General features: G+C 36.5%; 1 protein-coding gene across 3 annotated transcripts in view; it reads right to left on the reverse strand.

The window, feature by feature from the left end:
• Positions 1 to 27,126, reverse strand: part of LOC311090314 (cyclin-dependent kinase-like 1) — a gene marked incomplete at its 5' end in the record, with an annotated part of 116,547 nt that overhangs the window by 50,483 nt on the left and 38,938 nt on the right. For 2 of the 3 annotated variants that reach the window (XM_084125566.1, XM_084125565.1), the window contains 2 exons: positions 5,236 to 5,363; positions 8,599 to 8,751. In XM_084125566.1, the coding sequence (XP_083981692.1) occupies positions 5,262 to 5,363; positions 8,599 to 8,751 (255 nt within the window). In that variant the 3' untranslated portion in view covers positions 5,236 to 5,261. Of the gene's footprint in view, positions 1 to 4,995; positions 5,364 to 8,598; positions 8,752 to 27,126 lie in introns of those variants that run through there. The other variant, XM_084125567.1, reaches the window with a different exon arrangement.

Genomic DNA, 27,126 nt, shown 5'->3' on the forward strand with positions numbered 1-27,126 from the left:
TGGCCTAATTCACTGCTCTCACCCAGCATTATAAACTGATTATCCAAATGCTTTATTAATTTTTCACTACAGTAACTACTTCCAAGAATGTTTTAGGAATCTGAAGGTTTTAATATCACACACAGACATCAAGAATCTACATATGAATCTCAACAATGGTGACAATCAAACAACCGCTAAATGTTGCAGTGCATGAAGGGAGCCATCAATCAGAACGCATCAATGGCTCACATCATGCATTGCAGCATGAATAAATTATTCAGCTGAATTGTCCTGTAATTTTCATTGTTTGCTTTTATTTTGCTATTGTTTTGTTATGACTTTAGTAGCTTGTTTTGTGATGTTCAGAGTTGATCTGTTTGTCACTAGTTTGTTTATTGTCACCATTGTTGAGATTCATATGCTGATTCTTGATGTCTGTGTGTTTAAACACAGTAACTTCTGTGCACAAAGTATTTTCAAAATTTTTGATATTGCTGTTGGATCTCAAACTGTAGAATCTCAGAGCTACAATATCAAGCATATAGTCAAAGAGTCATGCTGATAATATCATTGTCATCAAAACATATTGTGAGCAGGTCATGTTTTCTCTTGCAGTAACAAATGTGCATTATAAACACAATGTTGGAACAGTCAGAGAAAAAATCATTTTTGAATACTAAAAAATTAAAAGGGTCAAGAGCCCAACTAAAGCAAACACTGACCACCATAATGGTAACTTGAAAAGAAAAATTCCATAAAACATTACCGTCTAAACTTCTGTTGAATCTCAAGAACTTTTGTCGTTGTATGACAGAAATAAAGTCAAACTTAATTAACTTAACATTAACTTAAAGTTAATTTTAACACCCTGTAGTGTGGACACATATGTACACTGAGGAGTGTTAATTTAACACTGGGGATTTTGCTGTGTATGAGAGGCCTCTATTTTTCCATACAACATTAGCAGAATCTAAGGTTGAAGGCACAAATAAATTATTATAGAAGCAGCAGCAAGTTTAAAATGTTGCCTGAATTGCCTCCAAATCCTAAGAGAAGAACAAACAACTGGATTTGTAGTGTATTTTGAGGGGCGATTGGACAAAGGAGCACACACCAAGGCAGAGAGCGAAGACGAAAAGCATGATTGAGCTTCTAATATACACCAATCTATATGGGGAGAATTATACCAACTGTGAATTTTGCAAATATTTCCTGCCCAGTAATAAATAAAAAAATAGCCAGAGCAAGACCCCTATCTATTTTATGTCTCTGAAGATATGCCTCACTTAACCTGGGAGGTCTGCCCTGCCATATATACGTAGAAATAGCTCCATCCAACAGTTTAAAGAAGGACTTAGAAGGGCCTGAAAAAGGAACAAAAACCTACACTGTTAGACCTTACCAGTTTTTTTTTACAGTAAAATACTGGCAACACTGTTGCCAGTAATATACTGTTAATTGTACAGTTCTTTACTGTAATCTACAGTATGTTACTGTAAAAATACTGGCAACACTGTTGCCAGTAATATACTGTTAATTGTACAGTACTTTACTGTAATCTACAGTATGTTACTGTAAAAATACTGGCAACACTGTTGCCAGTAATATACTGTTAATTGTACAGTTCTTTACTGTAATCTACAGTATGTTACTGTAAAAATGCACTAAATTAAAACTCGAGTTTACTAATTTCACTTGCAGAAACCTACTGCCTTAAATTGACCAACTGTCATTTAAATGTATTATATATTTAACGCATAAATAATGTGAGCAAAGTATTACTGTGAACTTGGAAAATGGTATGATATTGTCAGAATTTGGCCTTTTTTTACAGCAAGCACTGTTAACCCTTGCTGTAAAAAAATACCAAATTCTGACAATATCATACCATTTTCCATTAAAACAGTAATATACCGTAGAAAACAAAAATAGCCTACAGGAATATACTGTGAATTAACAGTGCTCAAAATCGACACTCAGAGGCTGTTTTCACAATCACACCCTATACCCTCATTCACTATTCCCTACATTAGTTCACTAATATAGTCCACTTGACAGAGTGAATGAAAAGAAGTGAGTGAATTGAGAAACTGATGAACACCTGATAAGCAGAATCACTGAAGGACAGAGAAACAAGAACAGAAAAAAGAGAAACACAAGAACTACAATTTATTTCCAGCAACACTGAGTGTGAAACCAATTTACAAACCAGTTTAACATTATTTCTTTCGTACAAAAGTTATTGTTGAGAATTAACAGATATTTAGTTGTTGATGTTTTATTGAAAATAATAAAGTTATTATCACCATGATAGAGATCAGTATTTGTTTTAGTTGGGCTCTTGAACCATTGAACTATTATATCAGTTTTTTCTCAGACTGCTTTAACTATGTGTTTATAAAACACTTTTGTTATGGCAAGAAAAAAATCAAGCGAAAGATGATTCTCTGATCTTAACCAGTGTAAAAGCTTTGGATTTAAGGGTATTTCATATTAATCATATCTGTTAATCTACAACATGAAATACAGCAATGTTTCTGTAATTAGTTATTCTGAAGAATATTGAAATAATATAGTGTTTTAAAACATTTTGAGCTCCTGCATGTCTTTGGACACACACAGACATCAACAATCAGCACATGAATCTCAACAATGGTGACAATAAAAATCTCCATCATGGTAACTTCAAACCAAACATTTTCAATTAAACATCTCAATAACAACTTCTGTAGATGTATGACAGAAATAAAGTCATACTGTTAATAATAAGTGTAAAATGGCTGAAAAGTCAGTTGTAGTTCTTGTGTTTCTCTATTTTCTGTTCTCGTGTTTCTCTTTCCTTCAATGATTCTGCTTGTTAACAGCAGGTGTTCATCACTAATGCTCAACAATAACTTATTTCACTTATTCACTTATTATTCAACATATTCACTTAATTATCTCACTGCAACACTGCGCAAATGTTACTTTTTCCTCTTTGTAGTGTGGATTTCCCTGTGGGGTTGAAAGGGTTAACAGTGTAAGATAAAAAGACACACCCACGAAATGTATTTTAACAGTAATAAACTGTAAGTCATAAAACAGGTATATACTGGCAACACTGTTGCCAGTAGATAACTGTAAAATGTATTTTTTGGGTCACCGTTGTGCTGAAGAGTAGAGCCTGTGCTTCAGTCCAGGAGAAGATCTACAAACATTGACGATATGTTGTGTGTTGCTTTATTTAACAGGCGGTGCCTGTGTAGTTGCTGGTCCAGTGGAAATCTTTTTATGTTCAATAGTTTTTTAGTGGTCTCAAATGAAAAAAGTTCACGGTAATACTTTGCTCACATTATTTATGCATTATACATTTTAGTTAATACATTTAAATGACAGTTGGTCAATTTAAGGCAGTCGGTTTCTGCAATTAGTTAACTTGAGTTTTAATTTAGTGCATTTTTACAGTAACATACTGTAATTACAGTAAAGAACTGTACAATTAACAGTATATTACTGACAACAGTGTTGCCAGTATTTTACTGTAAAAAAACCTGGTAAGGTCTAACAGTGTAGGTAAAATATTCATTTTGAGTGATTCTACCAAATAGTGTAAGAGGTAGCTTATCCCAACGTTGCAAATCTAATTTAACTTGAGTGAGCCATTAATAAAATTATATTGACATTATAGTTTAAAGGAGTGTGAAATATTTACTCCCAAGTAACAAAACTTTGTGGAGGATACATGAAATGGCAAGGCCTCCACTGGGATTTGTTTAGCCAAGATATTTACTGGGAAACATTCACTTTTGTTTATATTAAGCTTATAACCAGAAAAAGATCCAAAATTGTTAAAAATATTCAAAAGATCTGAGACCGAGCCGACAGGGTTCGAAACAGGGTTCGTGAAAAAGGGGCCTAAGCCAAATCTATCTAATATAGTGAATAGATAATTCCACCTAACCCTAAGACCTGTTCTGCATCTAATGAGATGACTGGAATCTCACTGGATGGAGAAAAAATAATATTTAAGAGTCGTTGTATATTTGATGATAATTGTTGGCCCCTAATGAAACCGGTCTGATCTTCAGAGATTATTTTAGGACGACAGTGATCCAGACGGCAAGCCAGCACCTTAGCCAATAGTTTAACATCAGAATTTAACAAACTTATGGGCCTCCAATTGCTGGTAAAAAATTATTTGATATTTGATATTTTTATTGATTTTATCAATATTTGATAAAAAATACTGGTGCACACTTGCAACTACAGTTGTGTACAGTTACTTTAGTTTACATAGTCTATTCAATCTGGTTTTAGAGCCTTTATTGTACACATATTATCCTCTTGTCGAATTCAAATGGGTCAAGCAGTCCCAATCAATCCCATTCAAAACTCATCACAGGCTGCGTTTAAGTCCACTTTTTTATGCCCTTGCCTCACTAACTTCCCTCCGTCTCGTTCAATCAAACCTACATCAGAATGCCCACTACTGGCAGAACCCTTGCAATGGGTTTAAATGGAAGGCCCTAAGCACTTGATCACTTGTGGGTAAATTAAGTGCGAGAACTGCGTGTTGCTGTTATGATCGTCACAATCAGTCTACGAATCTACCTATGGAACATGTGAGTATACTCGCTTCCTCGAAAATCGAGGGTCTGCCCAAATAAACTTACCTCGTCCACAGGACAAAAGCTGAACACACTTCATAATGGCAGCGGGTATTCCCAGAGGGGAAGTGCTTAAGGAAGTTCATGAGTGGTATGTCTAAAAGTGGAGTTAAACACAGCCACATCTGACAGCGACAGAAGGCTAGACTGCTCCTTCTCCTGGTAGCCATGAAAGTGGTACAATTCACCTGTCATAGTCTAAAAGTGAAGTGAAACACACCCAAAATCTGTATGAGGCTCAACCAACGAGTAATGTGGTGCCAGGGTAACGCTGAAGCTTAGTGCATTGACCAGTACATGTAAAATGCTACAAAGACATCGGACTACATTCTACTACAAAGACATCGGACGTGGCTAACTGATTTTTGGTCACAAATTTATAATACTCTAATGCATTAATGTCTTTTAACACTAATACATTGTAAATTCAATATATACATTATGTGTGGTTTAAGTCTCAAAATACTTTTAGGGCTACTGTATATGTACAATATCAGATTCCCGGACTATCTTTAATAGTTATAATACAGTATTTGTTAAAATAGCTATACTAAAAAATATGCTATAAATGCATCAAGTCATTCCACTGAAAACACGTTTGCCCTACCAAACACATTTGCACCAGTCCCAGGGTCAGATGTTGGGTAGGTGATGGTCATGTTTGTGCCTGTGTTTACTCTTCAGTTCAGGTGCTGGTGAGGTGGTACTGTTGGTCAGCTGTGGAAAGTATTGAGGCTGCAAAACAAAATTTCTCTGTCAATTAATAGCCAAATAATGTGAAGTGAGCAACATGCATGACAAGATTGGAAACCCAAGTATTTTTACATTTCTATGCTGCAGTTTTAAAATCTTTGATTCCTCCAGAAATTAGTCTAGCTATTGTCATTTTTAAACATAATTTAAGTCAATCCCAATTCTCTAGTTTTCATCTCTTTCGATTTCAACCAAAATCCAAAGTCTGATCGACGTTGGAGTCTACATCCTGTGCCTGCTGGGTAGTTTCAACATTATTTGTTGTTTATTATTATCATTATGTGTATTCCTCTTTAAAAGAAAAAAGTATCAGCTGTATGCAGTGACAGACATTTGGTTTTTAGCCACTGAAAATGTGTACAATTTACTCATCGAACCACATTAAGATTACACTAAAAAAATGCTGTAAAAAACGGCCAAATTTTACAGTAACATGCTGTTTTCCATTAAAACAGAAATATACCGTAGAAAAAATGCATTCTGGGTGATATTTGTTGTTTTCGAGAAAGTAGCCTACAGGAATATACTGTGAATTAACAGCGCTTAAATTAACAGCACTCAGAGGCTGTGTTCCAAATCACACCATATACCCTCATTCGCTATTCCCTACATTAGTTCACTAATATAGTCCACTTGACTGAGTCAATAATTTCATAGTTGATTCAGTTAATTTTCTAAGTTAATTCAGACACTGATGAACACCTGCTGTTAACAAGCAGAATCACTGAAGGAAAGAGGAACATGAAGAACAGAAAAAAAGATTAAATCAACTGAAGATAAAATACATTAAATCTCTGAAGATCTAAGCAGAGGAGGATACAGCATTACCAGCTTCACTTAGTACTAACCAGTTTGACTTTATTTCTGTCAGACGTCTACAGAAGGTCTTATTAAAAGATGACAGAGGTTTAGATGTCATTTTATTTTAATTTGATGTTATCATGATGGTGATCAGTGATTGCTTTAGTTGGGACCCTTGAACAATAGCTTTTTTTGGGCTGCAATAGCTGTGTCTGCAAAATAGATTTGCTATGGCAAAAAAGCTAAAAATAACACGGTGACTTGACATCCACAAAAGATGAAGGTTTTTGAAAAGTTTATTCTTCTAGATCAGACAGACATCAAGAATCGACGTATGAATCTCAACAATGGTGACAATCATAAGTTTCATTATTTTCTTTAATTTTTACTTTTTGCTTTTATTTTTGCTGTTGGTTTTGTGTTGACTTTTAGTAGCGTGTTTTGTGATGTTCAGATTTGATGTTATCTTTTTTGTTGATTGTCACCATTGTTAAGATTCATTGGCTGATTCTTGATGTCTGTGTGTGTCTAGTTGAAGCCATAGTTCAAATTTTTCTTTTGAGAATGAATTATATAGCACTGCTTGATCTTTTGCTGTAGTTTTGCAGTGTAGTAATGTAAAATTAAACTGTATTAAAACAACACTTTTTTGATAAGGGATTAGAAGCAGGATGTGTGATCTAAACATTATGTGATTACATCATAATCAGCATCAGCTGATCTCATTTTTGTTGGCGTTGTTTCTGCTACAATAAATGTGTCTCAAAGACACACAGTTACAGCAGACAAAGAAAAACTAATGTTAAAGTCAAGGATAAAGAGCCCTAGAGCAGTGATTCAAACATTTTGAACACACCTGATTCAACTCATCAGCTCATTATCACATGGGTTAATGAGCTGATGAGTTGAATCAGGTGTGTTTGATTAGGGAGACAAAGAAAACGTGCAGTGTTGGGGGTACTCCAGGACAGGGTTGGGAACCACTGCCCTAGAGAACTAAAGCAAACACTGATCACCATAATGGTAACATCAAATGAAACAAAACAACATCTAAACCTCTGTAAATTCTCAATAGGAATTTCTGTAGACGTATGAAAAAAATGAAAGTCAATCTGGTTAGTAATAAGTGAAGCTGGTAATGCTATTTTTTGGAGTTGTTTAATCCTCCTCTGCTGAGATCTTCAGAGATTTAATGTCTTCTGTGGCTGAAGTCAGTTGTAGCTCTTGTGTTTCACTTTTTTATCTTCGTGTTGTTCCTCTGTCCTTCAGTGATTCAGTGCTTGTTAACATCAGGTGTTCATCCCTAATGCTAAATCATCAGTGTAAATATTAAACTGAAGTGTTTTAAGTGTTTTTTCAAAAGATGATATAGGAGAGATCTGTTTAATTAATTCGTTTTGTAGGTCACCATTGTGCTGGAGAGTAGAGCCTGTGCTTCAGTCAAAGAAGAGCAGACAAAAACTGATGTTATGATGCCTGTTGCTTTATTTAAACGCAGTAACTGTGTAGTTGCTGATGCAGTGACAATCTCCTTGCTAAGTATTTTAGCACATTCATGTGTACTATTGTTCGCTAAATACAAATTGCAAAGATTTTAGTTAAAGTCATGTTTTTAATGAATTCACTATTACACATTAGGTGTTTGCAGTTTTATATTAAGAGATATTAATTTTCAGTGGACTCAAATGAAGTCAGTTCACAGTACTATCAGTATAAATACTAGTTTTTGAACTCGAAATGTTTGAAGCAATCGGTTTCCCAAATGATACGAGTTACCTTCCATGGTATTTTTAAATTAATGGTAAAGGGCTGTAAATAAACAGTATACATTTTGACCCCTCTCTACAAAATAGTGGATTACTCAGTAAATATACATCCATTACATTTAAACATTTTAAATTTAAATTCAAATTTAAACAAATTCCATTAAATAAAATATTAATAATTTCTTCTTTCTTTTTTCTTTTTTTTTCAAATTTTTTTTGTAAATGAACTTGATGGAAAATTTCTCACTGCTTTTTCTATTGAAATAATGGCAATTACAGTAATTACGCCATGGATTTGTTTTCCCTTGTGCTAAACTATGCCCACAGTAGTTGATATGTAGTGCATGTTTTTATACCTACATTTAACATCAATAAATGTTTCCATATTTCAAGCACATTTGATGTGTCAAATGTAAGCTCAAACTAGTTGCAAGCTGTACTTGCCTGATCATCAGTGTCTTTGAGCCCTTAGGACATTAAACCAGTGTTTGTGCAAGGAAATCTTTCTCCTTGTAAACCTAAAGACTTCACAAGTTCATAATTTGGAATCAAAGACTTTTTTTTAATTAACTTTTTTACTTTTTTGAATTTGAGAATATATTTTTCATTTCTTCCCATCAACATTATCTTTCTTTACTGTAGATTCATACCCCAGGAGGTCTGCGTCTTATGCCTTTCTCATAGCGTCTTCCGAGACGATCATTTTCTCTGCCCCATCCCGTTCCCCCATCCTCCAGGAAATATGGCAGCTCTAAAAGCTCTTCACAGGACAACCTGCCAGAGGGATCCATTACTAGGCAGGACTACAAAGACACAAACACAAACACACATACACATTTACTTGTAAGTCTTCCGAACCCATCTTATAATGTTAGAAATCAAATCACATCATCACAACAGTCTTAATACTTTCACTCTGCTAACTCTCCAATGAATGAACCCAGGTACAGAAGAGTTATGAGCAGTGAGTTGTTAAATTCCAAAAAATAATCTTTACTGAAGGTAAAAAGGCAACAAAGTACAACAAAATGTATGAAGCACCATAACCCATACTCAGAATTTGTCCTCTGCATTTAACCCATCCAAATTAGTGCACACACAGAGTAGTGAGTATTGAACATACACACTGCAGACAGCTCAGTCTTTGGTTTACTGGGTACAGCGCGCGTGTCGAAAACAAAAACACCCATTGCCATAATAACGTCAGCTCTGATTGTCCTGAGGCTTCCTACACCGTAAACTAAACACAGTAACGAACAATGACGTCGATTTTACCATATCAATCCTAGCGCGAGTCCGATGATGAAACACTGAAAGAACTAGATATTCAACCCGAAACTCCATCGCAAGGAAGACTCGAGCAGGACGTTTCTCAGTGATACACTAGTCAGTTTGAGGTACATTATGAGATGTTGCAACTGTAATTCCTCACCATCAGCATTAACAAGAGCATGTCCATTAACAAGCCGATTATTTTACTTGTAAGTTACTTAGTTATTTACAGAGTATGTTTCTAATGTATTGCAGTGGAAACTGTGTCAATAACAGTGCATACATTAGTGGAGCTCTAGCATGAATGACTGATGTAACATAAATGTTGGTAAAACAAATCTTGCTCCATGTACGTTCCTCAAAGTAGTGAAAATGACACTGCATTAATAAACACAGGTTTAGGTAATAGTGGCCAACAAATGATTAGCAGCAGTATTTCAGTAAGACAGTAACAATGTGAGTTAACCAGTTAGCAGGAGACCTACACAATATAAAACTCAAAACTAAGTATTTTGAAGTATCTTTCAAGAGCAAGCGGTTTGTGAATCCTGCATTGACTGTGGTATCATGGTAAAGATGAATTTTAACCACTGATTCTTCACATGCTCATCCTTGGGCTCTGAAAAAAAACTGGCTTAACCTTCACATTGTAGAGCACAGCATCTTCTCGACATGATGCTATCCAGCATCCACAGTAATCAGCTGGCGGTTTGAGGTTCAAGTTTTCCCTGGTGTGCGCGCAATAAGTGGGCGGGCAATATGCTAATGTTTTGTCTTGACGTCACAACGAAACGGCTTATGACTCATTTGAAAAACGATTAATTTCATTGACTCAGCGCCGACTCTTACTTTTGAAAGACAATAACTTTATATACGGTGGACTTTCAGATTTAAAACTTTGCAGGATGTTTTCATTCACTTAGAGCTATGTTACACACTACATGAAAGGTCATTTTCAAAAATCCATCATAGGGACACTTCAAGTAAAATTAACATAGAAAATAAGTCATTTTAACTCGGCCAGTAAAAGGTTGAGCAATTTCTATTTAGTTGTAGTTTTCTTCACAATACATTTTACTCAAACCATTTAACACTGAATTAAACCACACTTTTAATATGCTTTATTTAGAAACAACTAAGTAAATAGTACAATAAATAATATGGAAACACCATATATATAAAAAATACATCTGAATACAGAAACCTCAATACTTGGTAAAGCATAAAGCTCTCAATAGTTCCAAACAAAGCAGAGCTGTCAATACATTTGAATGGCTTTAAGCAGGATTGACAACAGCTTCACTATACAGGTATTTGGAGCAATTTTTGGTAAACATTACAGCAAAGTGTGCGATCTGTGCATTGATTATTACGTAGACGACATTTACAGTATAATTTTATTCAGGAGAGTGATGGAGAAGCAACATTAATGTTAACATTAATGTTAATGTTGTTTTTGTATTTAACCCTCAAGTATTCCTAACTTACTCCTTGGTGATCAAATGTGACCATACACCTCAACTATTATTCAATTAAATAAAAGTTCTATATTTTAGTTCAATAATATTTATTTAATATTTTGAGGAGATCTTTTGTTACTAAATATTATTTGTGCAATAATTATGGTCCATTAATGACCACTTAAAATATTATTTCCCCCAAATATTTATATTGTGTAATATTTAAGGTTAAAATTGAGAAAAGGATTTTAAATTCCAATGCAAAGAGTCAATTTGTGGTCGGAAAAAGTATAATTTTCAATTGTAATGCCATTGTTTGACTACTAGGAGCCTGTATGGCTCTTTAATAAATACCGATATACATGTATCTACTAGTCTAGTTGCTCGTAACTGTTTACTTATTTTTAGGTTTTGCATTTGATTAAATATTTAGACGATCAAATTCTAGATTTTTTAAATGTGAAATTTAAAAGAGTTAAAACTTACATCCTAATATATTTCAATGATACGCACACACTAGAAAATATTAATGAATGCAAGGGAATATTGAAATCAACCCAAGAAAAGTTTAAAATAGTGCTAAAAAAGCACTTCCCCCCTTACGTACAGTAAGCTATTTACATATGGATTGATGCTGAATTAAGATCAGAATCAATATTTGTGTCAAAGCATGCTAGAAACTACAGATCCACTGCCAAGGGCTACGTTTCCCAAAAGCACCATACACTGTAAAAATGAATACGCTATATCTAATCAATAAAATTGTGCCAACAGATTACAAGCAATATTATTAATTAAATTTAACAAATTAGAATTGAGTAATAATTAATCAAATTAATTCCTTAAAAGTTAACCATTTAAAATTAGTAAAATTTACAAAAGAATTTTTTAAACAATTTTTTTTTATTGCCAACATTGAAGACACCTGATGTTAACAAACAGAATCACTGAAGGAGAAAACCCGTAATTGTAAGTCACCATTATGGTAATCAGTGTGTGTTTTAGTTGGGCTCTTGACCTTAAATCATTGACTTTAGATTTTGTGTGGCTGCTGTACCTGAGTTACAACAGCCAGATGAACAGAGAAAAGGTGATCTGATGGTGTTGGTTGTGTTTTAACATAATCATTATTTCACAATCATTTGACCTGAATCTCTGAACTCATATAGATCCCAATTTACTTGGGAACCTAATTTACCAATTTAGGTTTTTAATTATAGCAGCACTGTTCTTGCTCAGCATAATATTTTGAACTTTTACAATGTAATACAAAGATTTCTTAAACATGTCTCATATACAAATTTTTTTTTTTAATTTTTTATTTTTTAGACACACAGGCATCAATAATCAGCCTGTGAATCTCAACAATGGTGACAATTATAAAGCATGTTGCAGTGAATTCTGGGTGCCACCAATCAAAACTCATTCATGGCCCCCATCATACATTGCTGCATGAACAAATAATGAGCTTATGATCAGAGGTGATCTGTTTGTCACCATTGCTGAGATTCATACGCAAATTCTTGCTGTCTGTGTGTGCCTACATAAAAACTTGATTTGATTTTAATTGATTTGATCATATGGATTTCATTGAAAAGGCTAAAAATATTATGCTTTACAAGGATAGAGCTGCTATAATTAATAAAGTACACCTAACTCAGATTTTGGGCTCTATATGAGTTCAGTGATTCAGGTTAAATGATTGTGAAATAATGACTATGTTAAAACACAACCAACACGATCAGATCACCTTTACTCTTTGTTCATCTGGCTGTTATAACTCAGGTACAGCAGCCAAACAAAATCTAAAGTAAATGATTTAAGGGTCAAGAGCCCAACTCAAACAAACACGGATCACCATAATGACGACTTACAATTATGGTTTTCTCCTTCAGTGATTCTGCTTGTTAACATCAGGTGTCTTCAATGTTGGCAATAAATATATATATATTTTTTTAATTGTTGTAAATTTTACTCATTTTAAATGGTTAACTTTTAAGGAATTAATTTGATTAATTATTACTCAATTCTAATTTGTTAAATTTAATTAATAATATTGCTTGTAATCTGTTGCCACAATTTTATTGATTAGATATAGCGTATTCATTTTTACAGTGTAAGCCTAAATTGATCGTAGAACAATTGCTGCCAATCTACAATCTACTTAGGTTTACGATGCTAAATGCAGCCCTGGACAGTGAATCTGTTGTTCCCAGCATGCTTTGCAAGGGACTGAATTAAGAGAGTAAATTTAGGTATTAAGTGTTATTTTATGTGTTTTTCAGTGAAGGGAAAGATGTTGGTAGTTTATGTTAATGTTCAGTTATGTTGGACATTTAGAGTTGTTTCTGTTACTGAATTTTGTATTTACCATTGTGCTGAAGAGCAGCGCCCGTGCTTAGGATGTGGGCACTCAAAGCTACTTTGTTCTGAACTGACACCTGTCTTAACTTAATGGGTTATTAAATATATTATGAATATAATGATAAAAAACAATGTTAGTTTAACTAATTTGCTTAATTTTGAAAAAATTAAAAAAATAAGTTGTGTACAGAAATGTCTCCTAATTAAATAAAGGTTCAGAATTTTTTTTGGAGTGTATTTACATCAAGGTGGAAAAGACATTTCATCATATAAAGCAAAAAAAGATTATATCAAACTTAAGTAATTTTACCTATGCCTAATCAGGTTTAATCTACTGACAGTTATGCTTCAGTAAAACCTTGTTTTTCAGGCTGGTTGGATTATAACTATCAGTAAATCATTTATTTCAAGAGTGGGAATGGTATATGTTGCACATATTGCTTGACAATAAATAATGAGTTGTCAATTCATGATACTTTCTCATCTCTTAATTTTTTAATACTTCAAAATACATTGTTGTTGTTAAGAATAGTTGGCCTAATATTTATTTCAGTGATTGGTATCGGTGATCGGTATTGGCCAATACTGCTTGCTTCCAGTGATCGTAATCGGCTCCTGTAACTAAACTCACAGCACATGCAGAGATGGAGTTCTCTGCATTCATTCACTCTGAACTGAGCCATTCTGAGATATGGAAAACATTGGATCACGAGCTGATCGTGTGAGCAAAGTGCGCACTTTGCTATGAAACAGGCAGGGCAAACAGACTATATACTTATTTAATTAAATCATCTTGACAGGAGAGCTGAATTGCGATGGGTTCTTGTCATCTGTTCTTAAACCTGGGAAGACCATGAAAAGACCCTGAAGTTAGTATTCAGTCGCTTAGCTAGAGCCTCCCTAACCTTGAATCTTGCCATGTGTGAGGTAGGTAAGGCTATGGTAATGCATCTGGGAGACGAGTTGGCCAGGTTTGTGTCAAGCCAGTTGAGGCTAAAGTTGCTGATACGCTTGAATTTCAGTCTTACTGACCTTTTCACCAATGTTTTAAGGTCCATTCACTTTGCCTTTCAAGCTTCAGGTAAATGCCAGTGCTGGAGTGGTCCTGCTAACCTATCTGCAACTTCTCAAGGTAGTTCTTAAAATGCAAACAATGCTACAGCATGATCGAGAGGGAGACCCTCATCTTGCTGTTAGCTCTCCAACATTTCGAGGCATATTTACGAAGTATTGTTATGCCTATTGATATTTACACTGACCATAACACCTGATCTTTCTCTTTTACATGTCTGACTCCAACCAATGTTTGATGCACTGGGCCCTAATTGCCCAGGAATACAACCTCAACCTCCAGCACATCTGTGGTAAAGACAATGTGGTAGTGGATTCGCTCTCTAGGGCTACAGATGTTATGATTTGATTAATTATCTTTATTCATTTCCCCACTGAATTATGTGATCTAGTGCGCATATTAGTAGCTACCAGCGCTGCCTTCCTGTGTTTTCACTTCCGCAATTGATGAGGGGTGCTTCTCAAACGGAAGGCTGCATCCTAGTGAGGCTGTGTCCATCTTAGCCCAGGCTTTCTGAGACTTGTAGGCTAGAATCCTCCTCAGCATTGAACGATAGAATAAGACGGTCTAGTAAGTGTGCTAGCCCCCTAGTAATGTTCCCACCCCCAAGGTCATGGCAAGAAAATACTATTAAAACTTAATTGTGGACTTCCGGTGACGTCATGGTTGGAACAACAGGTTAGAGACAAGGCTCCGTCAGAAAAAAGTTAGAAAACAGTGACAACTGCAGATATATAAAGCTTTCAGGGTGGAAAATAGCCCGTGAACAAGATAACTACCACATCGACAAGGAAAAGGAGCGATGTGGAAGATGCGGGGGCAGGGCAGCACCATGTGATTACGGTACCTGTTTCAACGCGAAAAACAACTCACAGCTGTTTGTGATGATTTACAAAACAGGCTGAGGAGAAACAACCTTCGAATATTTCAAATACTGGAGGAGAGTGAACATGGAGACGTGGTTGCATTTGTGAAAGCCCTGCTTCCCAAAGTACTGACGTTACCACCTAATTTGGACATTAAAATTGAAAGAGCGCACCGCTCACTTCAGTCCAAACCGACAGATCCAGCGGCTCCCCCCAGATCAATCATTGTGAGATTCCTCGACGCAGCGGTGAAAGATATTGTTTTGCAGCAAGCATGGAGCCAAGGAAAGGTGATGTTTCAAGACAAGAGGATTTTCTTCGATCAAGATTATTCTCCTGAGCTACAAAAGAAGCGAGCTAAGGTTCACGCAGTCATCAAGCAGCTAAAGCAGAGGGGCATTCAGGCAAAGTGCCTGTATCCAGCACGACTGAAAGTCAAGATGGACTCGGGAGAAAAAACTTTTCCCTCGCTGACAAACGCCGCAGATACTTTGAGAGAGATGGGTGTAGAGGTGCAGTGTGGAGAGAAAGAGCGCATCGAGGAGAAACTAACTGGAGGATGGAACATCAGCGCGAAGAGGAGGAGAACCAACATGCTGGCGATAGCTGACTTGAAGGCTATGATTCAAGAGGAAGATGAGTAGTCGGAGGTATATAACACTTGAAATTTATTTCAGTTTGACTTCAGACTAGGGCTGCTAAGGGCACACATAATGTTGAGTGTGTATGAACAATGCATAGGCTGAAAGCAATAACAGCATAATACAAAATAAAAAAGTAAAGTTGTCACAAAGGGTTAAAAAAAGGAAAAAGATCTGACGGACTCTTGATGTTTACATGAGTGGTTCACACTCATTAAGACCTTTCTTACATGCTAGTGTAATACTGGTCATTATTGCACATTGGGTGCTTTTCTCCACAGAGGGATTAGGTCACCACTCTCTGTCCCATTATCACCGGGGGCAGGCCCGGCTGCAGGATGAAATGACTGAGGGGGCATGTGAAATTGTTAAGGGGGCTTAACTTTATACCATCAATGAACAATACACACTGATAAATTGCTTAGTAAAAAAGATCAGCGTCATTTATTATGCATATATTAACCCTTTCACGCTTAATTTTAATATTCTAACTGACTCCCCATAGTGAGTTTTTTCAAGGCGACTGTTATTTCAGAACGTTCCCCCTTAATGTTTCCATGGCGACGCGTCATATTTGTCACGTGACACACCGCAGTCACAATAAAACTGTTTGACAGATGTATCGCTTTTATTTACTTTTCCCTTTTTTATTCAAAATATTCACAAACATGCTTACCATGTCATCAACTATCTGATATTCCGATTCTCAAAAATGTGTATGTGAGTGTGTTTGATCATTTAAAAACCAAATAATCTTGATCTATAACGTGAGATGGGCGCCACAATGTTTCTTTGCGCCGCAGTTCAGAGAATCCTGTGAGTCATCAGTTTCTCCCGAAATACATGCAAGAAAGTGGCCGGTGAACTGTGGGAAGAATAGAGTAAACTCTATAGTTACTTCCACTGTGTTTGGCTGATATGAATAACACACGTCGGCAAATTATATTTGAATAGATTGTTATTGCTGCTTCCACAGACATCAGTCTTTTACAAACTCCAAAAATGTATTGTTTTACTCGTGCTTATGTATATTTAAATATCTGAAACCTAAAATAAACACTGTGAGGTTGAATACACTGCTTAGTTGTGATGACAGCGCTGAGCGCGTCCGTCTCTTGCTCGTCACTGAACATTCTAATCCTATATGTGGGACCGTACTCTCAGGGGCACAGAAATAAAAATCCCATATATGGGACTGTACCGCTCAAAAGGTTAAACATTTCATTTGTAACCATGAATACAAAAATGAAACTGAGGGGGCACAAATCAGATCTGAGGGGGCAATGCCCCCTTTTGCCCCCTCGTGGCGCCGGGCCTGACCGGGTTATAGTCTATTCTCTGTGTCTGACTGGAAATGTGGAAGTTCTGTTCTATGTTCATAATGATATTGTTTTGTTTTATCTGAGGCAGGTTGCAAATTTCTTTTTCTTTAACTTTGTACATTTGGAGTTAAATTATTTTATTTGTTTTTGTCTAACAGATGCTTATGAGAGGTTCGGGCTGTGTTACATGAATCAGTAAATACAATGATGGCATTACTTAATTTAATTACCTACAACATAAAAGGAATAAACAACCCAATTAAAAGAAAAAAAGATACTGGGACAGTTGAAGAAAATCTCTTGAGTTGAGTGCTCTATAGCCTTACTGCAAGAAACTCACAGAAACAGAAACAGAATACCAAAAATTAAAAAGAGAATGGGTGGATCAGGTTTACAGTAGCTCTTATGGGAAACGTAAAAAGAGAGGTGTAGCTATACTATTTAGTAGGTCTGTGTACTTTCATTGTGAAAAAGTTTTCCAGGATACAGAGGGTCGTTATGTTATGGTCATAGGAAGGATTGCTGGTTTTAAATTAACTCTTTTGAATGCCTATGCACCAAATGAAGATTGTCCACAATTTTTCAAAAAGCTTGCACATTTGGTAGCAGATCATGGGGAAGGCTTTTTTTTAATGGGTGGGGACTTAAATTGCGTACTGAATAATAGATAAATTACCATCATCCTCAAAACCTCAAAGCAGAATGTCGAAAAGTCTAATGAATATGATGAAGGAATTAGGGTTGATAGATGCTTGGCGCCACCTTCATCCAAAAGAGAGAGACTTCACCTTTATGTCACAAGTGCTTGGAAGCTATTCACGGTTGGATCATTTTTTTGGTGTCCAAAAAGGACACATACCGAGTTAAAAACGGTGTTATTGAGCCAATAACCACTTCAGATCATAGCCCAGTACAAATGACACTTGATTTGGGATTGGAACCGTGTATGAAGTATTGGAGAATTAATGTTTCATTATTGACAGATGTTAATATAAGAGAGGAAATAAGGTCAGCAATAATGGAATATTTTGCTTTGAACGACAATGGAATGGTCTCACCTACTGTTTTATGGGACGCAGGAAAAGCCACAATAAGGGGGAAAATAATATCTATAGGATCAAAGTTAAAGAAACCCTCTGAGGTCTGAGCTGTTTTCTGGGCCCTGGAGGTGTTCTGACATGCTCTGACATTTCTGGTTATTTCTGTTACTTGTGACATTTTCATGGCTAAAGTCTAATTACACTGTATTCAGCACAAACTCTGCTACAATAATATATCAGCAGCATGTATGTAAAAGTTTGTAGTTTTGAGATAATGACATTTATGCGTGGTTTTTGAAAATACAAAAAAAAATTCTCACTGAAATAAGGCCATGAAACCCATACTGATTATTTCTTCACAAGACTTTTGAAAATTGTATGACGTAGCCTAGAATATTTGCTGCAAAACTATGTGAAAATCACCCTGACTGCTCATTCAGATAAGACAATATATTGATTTAAAAATTTTACGACGTGTTTTGTGTGAAAAAGCCTTATGCGAGAGCTCATTAATATGTAAGCTTTTCTCACCTGAGAAAGACAAAGAACCTCCCCTAACGGCCCTATTAGGAGCTATCAGGCCCCTATCATTCTGAGCAACCTTGCACAATACTGTAAATGAGGAGATTTAAAAAATAATGGCTTTTAAATTGTTTGGATTTATTTACAACACAACATAATCCAAAGATACACAACAAATGCCAAAAAAGCACTTCAAAGACAGAGACCTTTGTGCCATTCCTAAAAACATTGTACATACCTTTCATTTCCAAGATTTTCACTTTACCATGTTCACGTACTGAGACTCATGTGAATGTTGAAGTCCTCAGTGGCATCTGGGACCTGAAAAAAAAAAAGTGAACATACTGATATCAAGAGAAAGGCCTGCACGATTTTGGAAATAAATATTAGATTTTTCTGGTTAAAATTGCTTTTTAAAATTCCTTTTTAAAATTCACAGAATACACACACACACACACGTTTCCAACGATATATAATATAATGAACACCAGGTTTGTTGTGCCTTGTAGGCATAAGGTATATGCGCAGTGCGGATAAAATAATAATAACAATAAATAACCTATAGCAGCCTATAAATCTTCCAAAAGAAGCTAGAGAAAAATATATTGATTATCATGTTACTTCAAATGTTTCCATCCGTTATGATGATATGAAATGAGATAATAATAAAAACATGAAGCCGTTTGGTGCGTTTTGCTTTCATCCAAAATATGATACATTCAAACGCGATCGCTTGCAAAATATGATACATTCAAACGCGATCGCTTGCAAAATATGATACATTCAAACGCGATCACTCTCAAATATAAAACATTATGGTTACCATAAACATATCTATGTTTGAGCAGATATCCACAAACACAGTAAACACGGGTCTAAATATTATAATATTCCCCATATATCTAGCAACAGTTCAGCTGCAACGTGACATTTATGCAACAATAACAAACTAGGCTATGTAAGAATTTCTTACCTTATCTTTCTTGTCTTCAAATCGCGTTCTTCTTCTTCTGAGGTAGCCTAAATCCAATGTAAGCTCAGGCACGTCTTTCAAACTCGACGAAAAGTGAAGTGAAGTGTTTTGTTGTTGAGGTAACGAGCGCGTTCGCGTTCCATGTGGAGATTTGCATGTGAATATATTTTGCGCTAGTAGGCGTGGCCAAATTAACTGTAATGAGCAAGCGTTTGAGAAGCTGGACATCTTGTTGGTTTTATACAAATTACTTAAACAGAGAATATTTGTTTTCGTTTTGAATCCGATCATTTAAAAGTACACACTTAAATGTTTATAAAGGTATATGGCTCATAAATGTGTGACAAGTATTCGCTGAGTTTTGTTTCAGTTTATAGACGTGCTCAAGAAAAAAAAGTTCACCGCGACGGAGAGGCAGAAAGCACACCCTGTTTATTTTCTTTATTTTACAAAAGCACAATGTTTTGATTTGATTGTAAGTGGACACATACAAAAGGAGAAATATCACAGATTCTTTTTTTATATTTCTTTTTTCTGTATGACCATAAATGATGGAGTAATTTAAGTTTATAGTGCTACAATGTGGAGAAAATCCGCCAAAACGCGTCGGCGCGTTTGTCGACCTCAGAGGGTTAAAGAAAGACAGACTTAAAAAACAAGTAGAATTAGAAACTGAAATCAAGAGATTAGAAAATGAACATAAACGAAGTGGAAAACAAGAAGTATTTAATAAACGTAAAGAGAAAAGAGCCAAGTTAGATGAGATTCTGACCTATAAGGCAGAGGGTGCCCTTAGGTTTATCGATAGAAAATACTATGAATTGGGAAACAAGGCTAGCAGGTTATTATCATTTCAACTACAGAAAGCACAAGCTAGTCGAACAATTCCTAAAATTAAACAACCTCATTCCAACAATGTCGAAACTAGTCCAAAAGCAGTAGCAAATACTTTTGCCAAATATTATGAACAATTATATAAGGGTCAACATCAGGAATTGAAAGAAGAAAAAATACATGATTTCTTTAAAAATCTTAAATTAGACAAGTTGACGGCGGATGACGCCTCTGCGTTAGTAGAGCCAATTAGAGAAAAGGAGGTGAAAGAAACAATTATTAAAGGAGACATATCATGCTTTTAAATCGTTCCTTTTTACATATAAATCATACATTTGTAGTCTATATAAAGCGGAACTGCAATGCTTGGGTCTGAATTCCTCATTATTATAGCTCCACAGGACCCTTTTCTACCCCTTTTCTGATGTGCGTCTGAGAGCAACTTGTTTTGGTGCGGTCTCTTTAAATACAATTGAGACACTTCATACCCCGCCCCCTCCCCAGGTTGCAGAGGTGACACTCGGTTCAACTCCACCCCGTTCGGCCATTTTTGTAGTTTGATAGCAGAGATACGATTATCTAGCGGCACAGAAACGTTTTATTCACACGTTATTAACAAAATGTCAACAACGGAAGACTTGTCCAGCCAGCCTTACATGTTCGAGCCAGAGTTGGAGCAGGAGCGAGATGAAAATGAAGACGACGAACCTGCAGAACAACGTCTTCATATGGATGTATCGCAATGGTGTGTTACTGTATTTACACATGAAACTTTGGTCTTCCGACCTTTTACCACCGTGTCGATTTATTTTGATTAATATGTGCGAGGGAGAGGGGGCAAGACAGCGTCTAGTTTGGAGACGGTGAAGTCTTGTTTACACTTTCGCCTGGCTCCGAAGAGAGAGAGAGTGCGCGTGCGCGCGACCGGGTCTCTCTCTCTGCTTGTTCTTTCAGTTAAACATGCGGCCTGTCACAAGCGCGGCAGTTCATCTACATTAGACGGTGTAATGAAGTGTGTGGGTTACTACATCCAACAACCGAACATTTTAACTTACCCTCTCGTAACTTCTGCATCCTTTAGCTTGGACTACAAAATTGCAGCGAGAAATAAAAATGCCGGATTGCTCGAAGTGTTGGGCCGGAAGTCAATGTCCTTATTTGGCAGTTCCTCTGCAAATACTGTGACGTAATAGTTCAAAAAACGTCATAGAGAACAGAAAAATCGGAACAGGTTGAAAAATATGACCAAAACAGAATATAAAGATATCAACGAAGCACCTGAAGAGAATAATTTCAACTTTTCTGTACTTCTAAACACTCCAAATATACAACAAAATGCATTTAAGGGCTAAAAAAAGTGGATTTAGCATGATATGTCCCCTTTAAATAAAAAAATAACAAAACGCCAGGAATAGACGGATTTGCAGGAGAATATTATAAAGTGTTTGTTGATGACCTCACTCCGGTATTATGTAAGTTATATAATTATGTGTTAAAAATATCCATTGCAGTGTTCTAGTTATCGTCCTATTAGCCTCCTATGTGTGGATTATAAAATATTAACATCTATTTTAGCAACTAGAGTACAAAAATACATTAGGAAATTAGTAAAACCAGATCAGACGGGGTTAATTTCAGGCCGCCAAGGGACAAATAATATAAGGAGAGCATTAAACCTGCAGTCACTCATGGCAAAGGGTACTCAAACGTCAATGCTTCTCAGCTTAGATGCTGAGAAAGCATTTGATCGGGTTGATTGGCAATTTTTAGAACAAACATTAATTGAGATGGGCTTCAGTGAAAAATGTACCTTTTGGTTTTGGCTGTTGTACAAGAATCCCAAATCAAAAACTAGAAAAATGCATTTCCGGAGGAACTGCAAAGTGTGCTTGCTCGGGTGCAGTGCACTAACGTTAGCAGGTAGTGGATAGATGCGAGATGCGAGAAAAAATGCGAGAATGCGAGATGCGAGAAAAAAGATGTCAAACTGTCTTTTATTTTCGAATTTAATTCCTCAATCAGCGCTGGACTGGCATTTTCTGTCTTCCGCTGAGCCCTGGCTGTAGACAGATCATATGTTTCACGCTGTCAATGCAGTGGTCTGCGTTGCGCTGATCTTATTCACACTATCGAGTGTAGGTGCAGCATTCTAACATTGAGTCATAATGAGCTGTTTGTGAAGAAATGATCCACTTCCAAATTATGTCATTTTAATCACGAAATTGAAACATTAAAAAACTATTTGCTCTTTATGGTGTGCGAGTGATAGAGCGCGGCAGCAACGAACCAACTGATCAGCTCGCAGCGTAAACATTGAATGCTCGGCCAAACAGCTGATCATAGCTGTACAGGGCACATATTATTTTTCATCTCCATAAATATATCTAGTAGTAAAGCTAATGCAAGGGCTAGAAATCAATTAATCTTTTGCTGATACTTCCTTGTCATCATGGAGAGCGCAGTTCATGGTTGCATAGCAACGACAGGCGCCACGGGACAGCAAGCGCTTGTGGAAAGGCATAGATATAACACTAGATGTCGCCTTGGGGTTCTAAGCATGCGTCAAAACCGCCGCCATCTTAGAACAGGGGTCTTGTCATAAGAAGTAGCTAGGTAACGCTGCTTTCTCCGCCTGTACTTCGAATTCATGGATGATGCCGGACTTTTGTGATGCGTATGGATGTTCACACGAACGAAATCTAAACCAGACAGCAAGGGATTACATTTATTCTGTGGATGGTAGTACTCAAGTTAAGTGTACATTTCTCTGCTTGGAGAAAGAAAATGAACTGTGATTCTCGCACAGAAAATTAATTGTGAATGTGCTGTACACTTTAGATATTATTTGAAATAACCCTTGTGTTTAAAATGTACAATATGCAGGAGTTGATCCTCAATACCCACTTTTGGCTGTGTTGTACTGTGTTGTTCCTAACTTTTGATTTTTTTACCGATTGTACTCAAACCTTTTAATGGAAAAAAAAACAGTGTGGCGCTTCGGCTTGTAACCTGTAAGTAGGCTACAGTCCTAATAGTATGCTTGTCCTCTCCCTGTCAATCTTCAAACAGTACATCCATTCTTATACATAGAATTCCACAAATCCTATGTGTACATTTTGCACAAGGATACAGTGGGCTCAAGGGCTTGTTTCTTCCTGGGGATGGAGGTGTGGAAGGACACTGGAATTTGTGAAAATGTCAACTGTTTAAAGCCTTTCTTTAAAGTGAATTTCGTTTTGTATAAATTGTATCTTAATTTTAACCATTTTTTCATCAAACAATTGCCTGGATTTAGGCCTAATTAATAAGAAGCAAATATAACAAACAGACAATATAATCATGGAGGCGCCCGCATGGTCACTTGCATTGCACGTGAACTGGAGAACTTAACGAAACTCAGTGTATGCCTCACACAGACATGAGAAATACATCAAATACACAAAGCTTGAAATGTCTTTAAACGAAATAATTCAAAACGAAAAGAAAAAGGCTACTCTCTGATTATGTAATCCATTATGTGCAATTCTCTCTATAGGCGCGTTCACTACGAATATGGCGATCGGCAACTTCATCTTTGCAGCCGAATCGACACTGTAAGAAAACACTAGTTTATTAATAAAAAATCAATGCACGCGTGTCACCGGATTTACAAATGCACATCTTGCTTGTTGCACGCACACATATTATGTCGAAATAATGAGATATTATGTTGAAATAACATTATTATTAATAATACATCTTTTAGAATATTTGATTGAATGCTAAATGTTGCGCTTGTTCAGTTTAATAAAATTAAAACTTTAATTGTGATCATTAAAATAATTGAATATTAAATATTTAGTGGCCAAGTTTTGCTAATTTATATATATAATATATATATATATATATATATATATATATATATATATATATATATATATATATATAAGTAGCGATAGTTCATTCTAAGTTTACTCAAGTGAAAGAATGTAACTAATAAACGTAGGCCTATAGCACTATGCGTTATATTTTGAAAAATAAGTAGATTATCTTAATATCAAAACCTTAAATTTTCTCTGGACTCGATGATAAATACATGTCTGACCGTTGGAAAGAACCAAAAAAAACTATAAAATCGCATTCATAACGATTTATGGTGATTTTATTTCCGTTAGACCTTTGCCTACATTGACGCTGATGCATTAAAGAGGAGGGGCTCCCCTGTTCCAAGATGGCGGCTCTATTGACGCATTCGTTCCAATGAACTGCCGTATACAAGGCGACATCTTATGGAGCTCATAATATGACAAAACGATTTGAATTTGAATTGTGTAAATTTGAATTATTTGCAAGTGTAATCTAACAAAATTGAATTTTAGCTGGTAGTTTAAATAGTTCTGAATTTGATTTTTTTTAAACGAATATTGAACATTTGAAATTTAACAAATTGAAGCTATTTCAAGCAAATTGAAGCAAATTGAAACAAATTGGATTTAGTTTAGCCTGCAAGGCGGGAACTTCCAGGTTATAAAATCTCAGCCCAGCCTGCCGCCATACAAATGTCGTGAATAGAAATCCCGCTGGACCAAGCCCACGATGAGGCCATGCCTCTAGTGGAATGGGCTCTGATGCCCAAAGGGCACTGCAGGTGTTTGGACGCATAAGCTGCTGCAATAGCGTCCACTATCCATCTGGACAGGCTCTGTTTCGAGGCGGCGAGACCCCTGGTGCGCCCACCAAACGAAACAAAGAGCTGCTCAGAACGCCTAAAGGCGGCGGAGCGTGTGATGTAAACTCTCAGCGCCCTGACGGGGCATAAGAGGTTATCACTGTCCTCACTATCGGATGCTGGCAGAGCCGACAGGGAGATGATCTGCGGCCTAAAGGGAGTGCCAATCGCTTTGGGGACGTACCCGTGTCTCGGTTTGAGGATGACTTTGGAGTCATTTGGTCCGAACTCGAGACATGCGGGGCTAACAGACAGTGCACAGACCTGTCAGAAAACGGTTTTGAGCGAAAGGTATTTCAGATCCACAGATTCTAGCGGTTCAAAGGGAAACGCTTTCAGGGCCTCTAGGACCAGAGAAAGATCCCAAATAGGAACCGAGGGGGGCCGCGGGGGGGTTCATCCTCCTGGCTCCTCTAAGGAAGCGGATGATAAGCTCGTTCCTTCCTATTGCATGGCTGCGCGTCGTCTCCGCGAACGCTGCAATAGCCGCAACGTACACTTTGAGCGTGGAGGGGGACCCACCCTTGTCCAACAGCTCTTGTAGGAAGGAGAGCACCCGTGAAACCCCACATGTGTGTGGATCCAGACTCTTAGTAGCGCACCATTTAGAGAACACTGACCATTTAGACGCGTAGAGCCTTCTTGTGGAAGGAGCTCTAGACTGCGTGATCGTGTTTACAACCCCTTCTGGCAAATCAACGGGTATCCGTTGATTATCCACACATGAAGAGACAGCGCTCTGGATGGGGATGCCAGATTGATCCACCGGCTTGAGAGAGAAGATCTTTCCTCACCAGGATCGGCCATGGGGCTGAGTGCGACAGCCTAACTAGCTCTGGGTACCAGATTTGGTTCTCCCATCGCGGGGCTATGAGGAGCACTGAGTGGCGTGTTTCCCTGATCCTCTTGATTATGGCGTTATTTTCCTGTCAAATGTCGAGAGCGCATTATTGTAGCGCGAAAGTACATTAATATAATGCGCGAGCGCGAATCTCTCTGCTCGCGCGCGGAATATAAATGCGCAAGCGCGAATCTCTCTGCTCGCGCACGGAATATAATGTGCCGAGTGCGAATCTCTCTGCTCGCGCGCGAGAACTGGGCACACGCTCTCAGATACACGTTGCTCTTGTAAGAATTTTCCCTGGGCTCGCTCAGAGAATATGCCTGCACTTAAAACGTGTCTTTGCTTAAAGTAAGCATGTATGTGCTTAGACTGTGTCCCGTGCTTTCGCGCATGCCTAAGTACTCTTCTCTTCAATTTCTTTTTTTTTTTTTTTTTTTATAAATGCCAAGGTATCAAAAATATAACTTACATAGCAAAAATGTACAAATTACAACTGAATAAAGAAAGCAAAGCAGCATATATGTATGTATGTAGGCCTATATATATATATATATATATATATATATATATATATATATATATATATATAGGCCTACATACATACATATAGCCTGTATATGCTCATAAAAAATAAAAAAACAGAACAGAAAGCTGTAATGAAATAAATAAAAAAGTTTGAAACAAGTTTATTGTCTTAAGAGCTTTAAGATTCTTAGATAACGAAATGCTTTGGATGTATTGTTGGGCCTCTCTTCTAAAAACAATGAATAAGGGATTCTGCTGAGTGAATTTACTACGGTGAATGTGAAATTTTGCAAGGAACAATAATAGATTAATAATAAAATACTCATTAAATTTAGCTTTTTGTATATTAAAGAAACCAAACAGTACATCCTTAAAAAGCATTAAAGCAAAGAGAAATCTGGAAGCAGAAAATTCAACCCAAAATAACTGTGTGTGAGGACAATCCCAGAAGATATGAAGAGCAGTTTCATCAGGGGCCCCACAAAAAGAACAACTTGTGTTTATGATTTAAACCTTTTCAAAAGCTACATTTAATGAGTATTTTATTATTAATCTATTATAGTTCCTTGCAAAATTTCACATTCACCGTAGTAAATTCACTCAGCAGAATCCCTTATTCATTGTTTTTAGAAGAGAGGTCCAACAATACATCCAAAGCATTTTGTTATCTAAGAATCTTAAAGCTCTTAAGACAATAAACTTGTTTCAACTTTTTAAATTATTTCATTAAAGCTT

Source organism: Abramis brama (genome assembly GCF_963993115.1).
Source record: "Abramis brama genome assembly, chromosome: 10".
Taxonomy (NCBI): Eukaryota; Metazoa; Chordata; class Actinopteri; order Cypriniformes; family Leuciscidae; genus Abramis; species Abramis brama.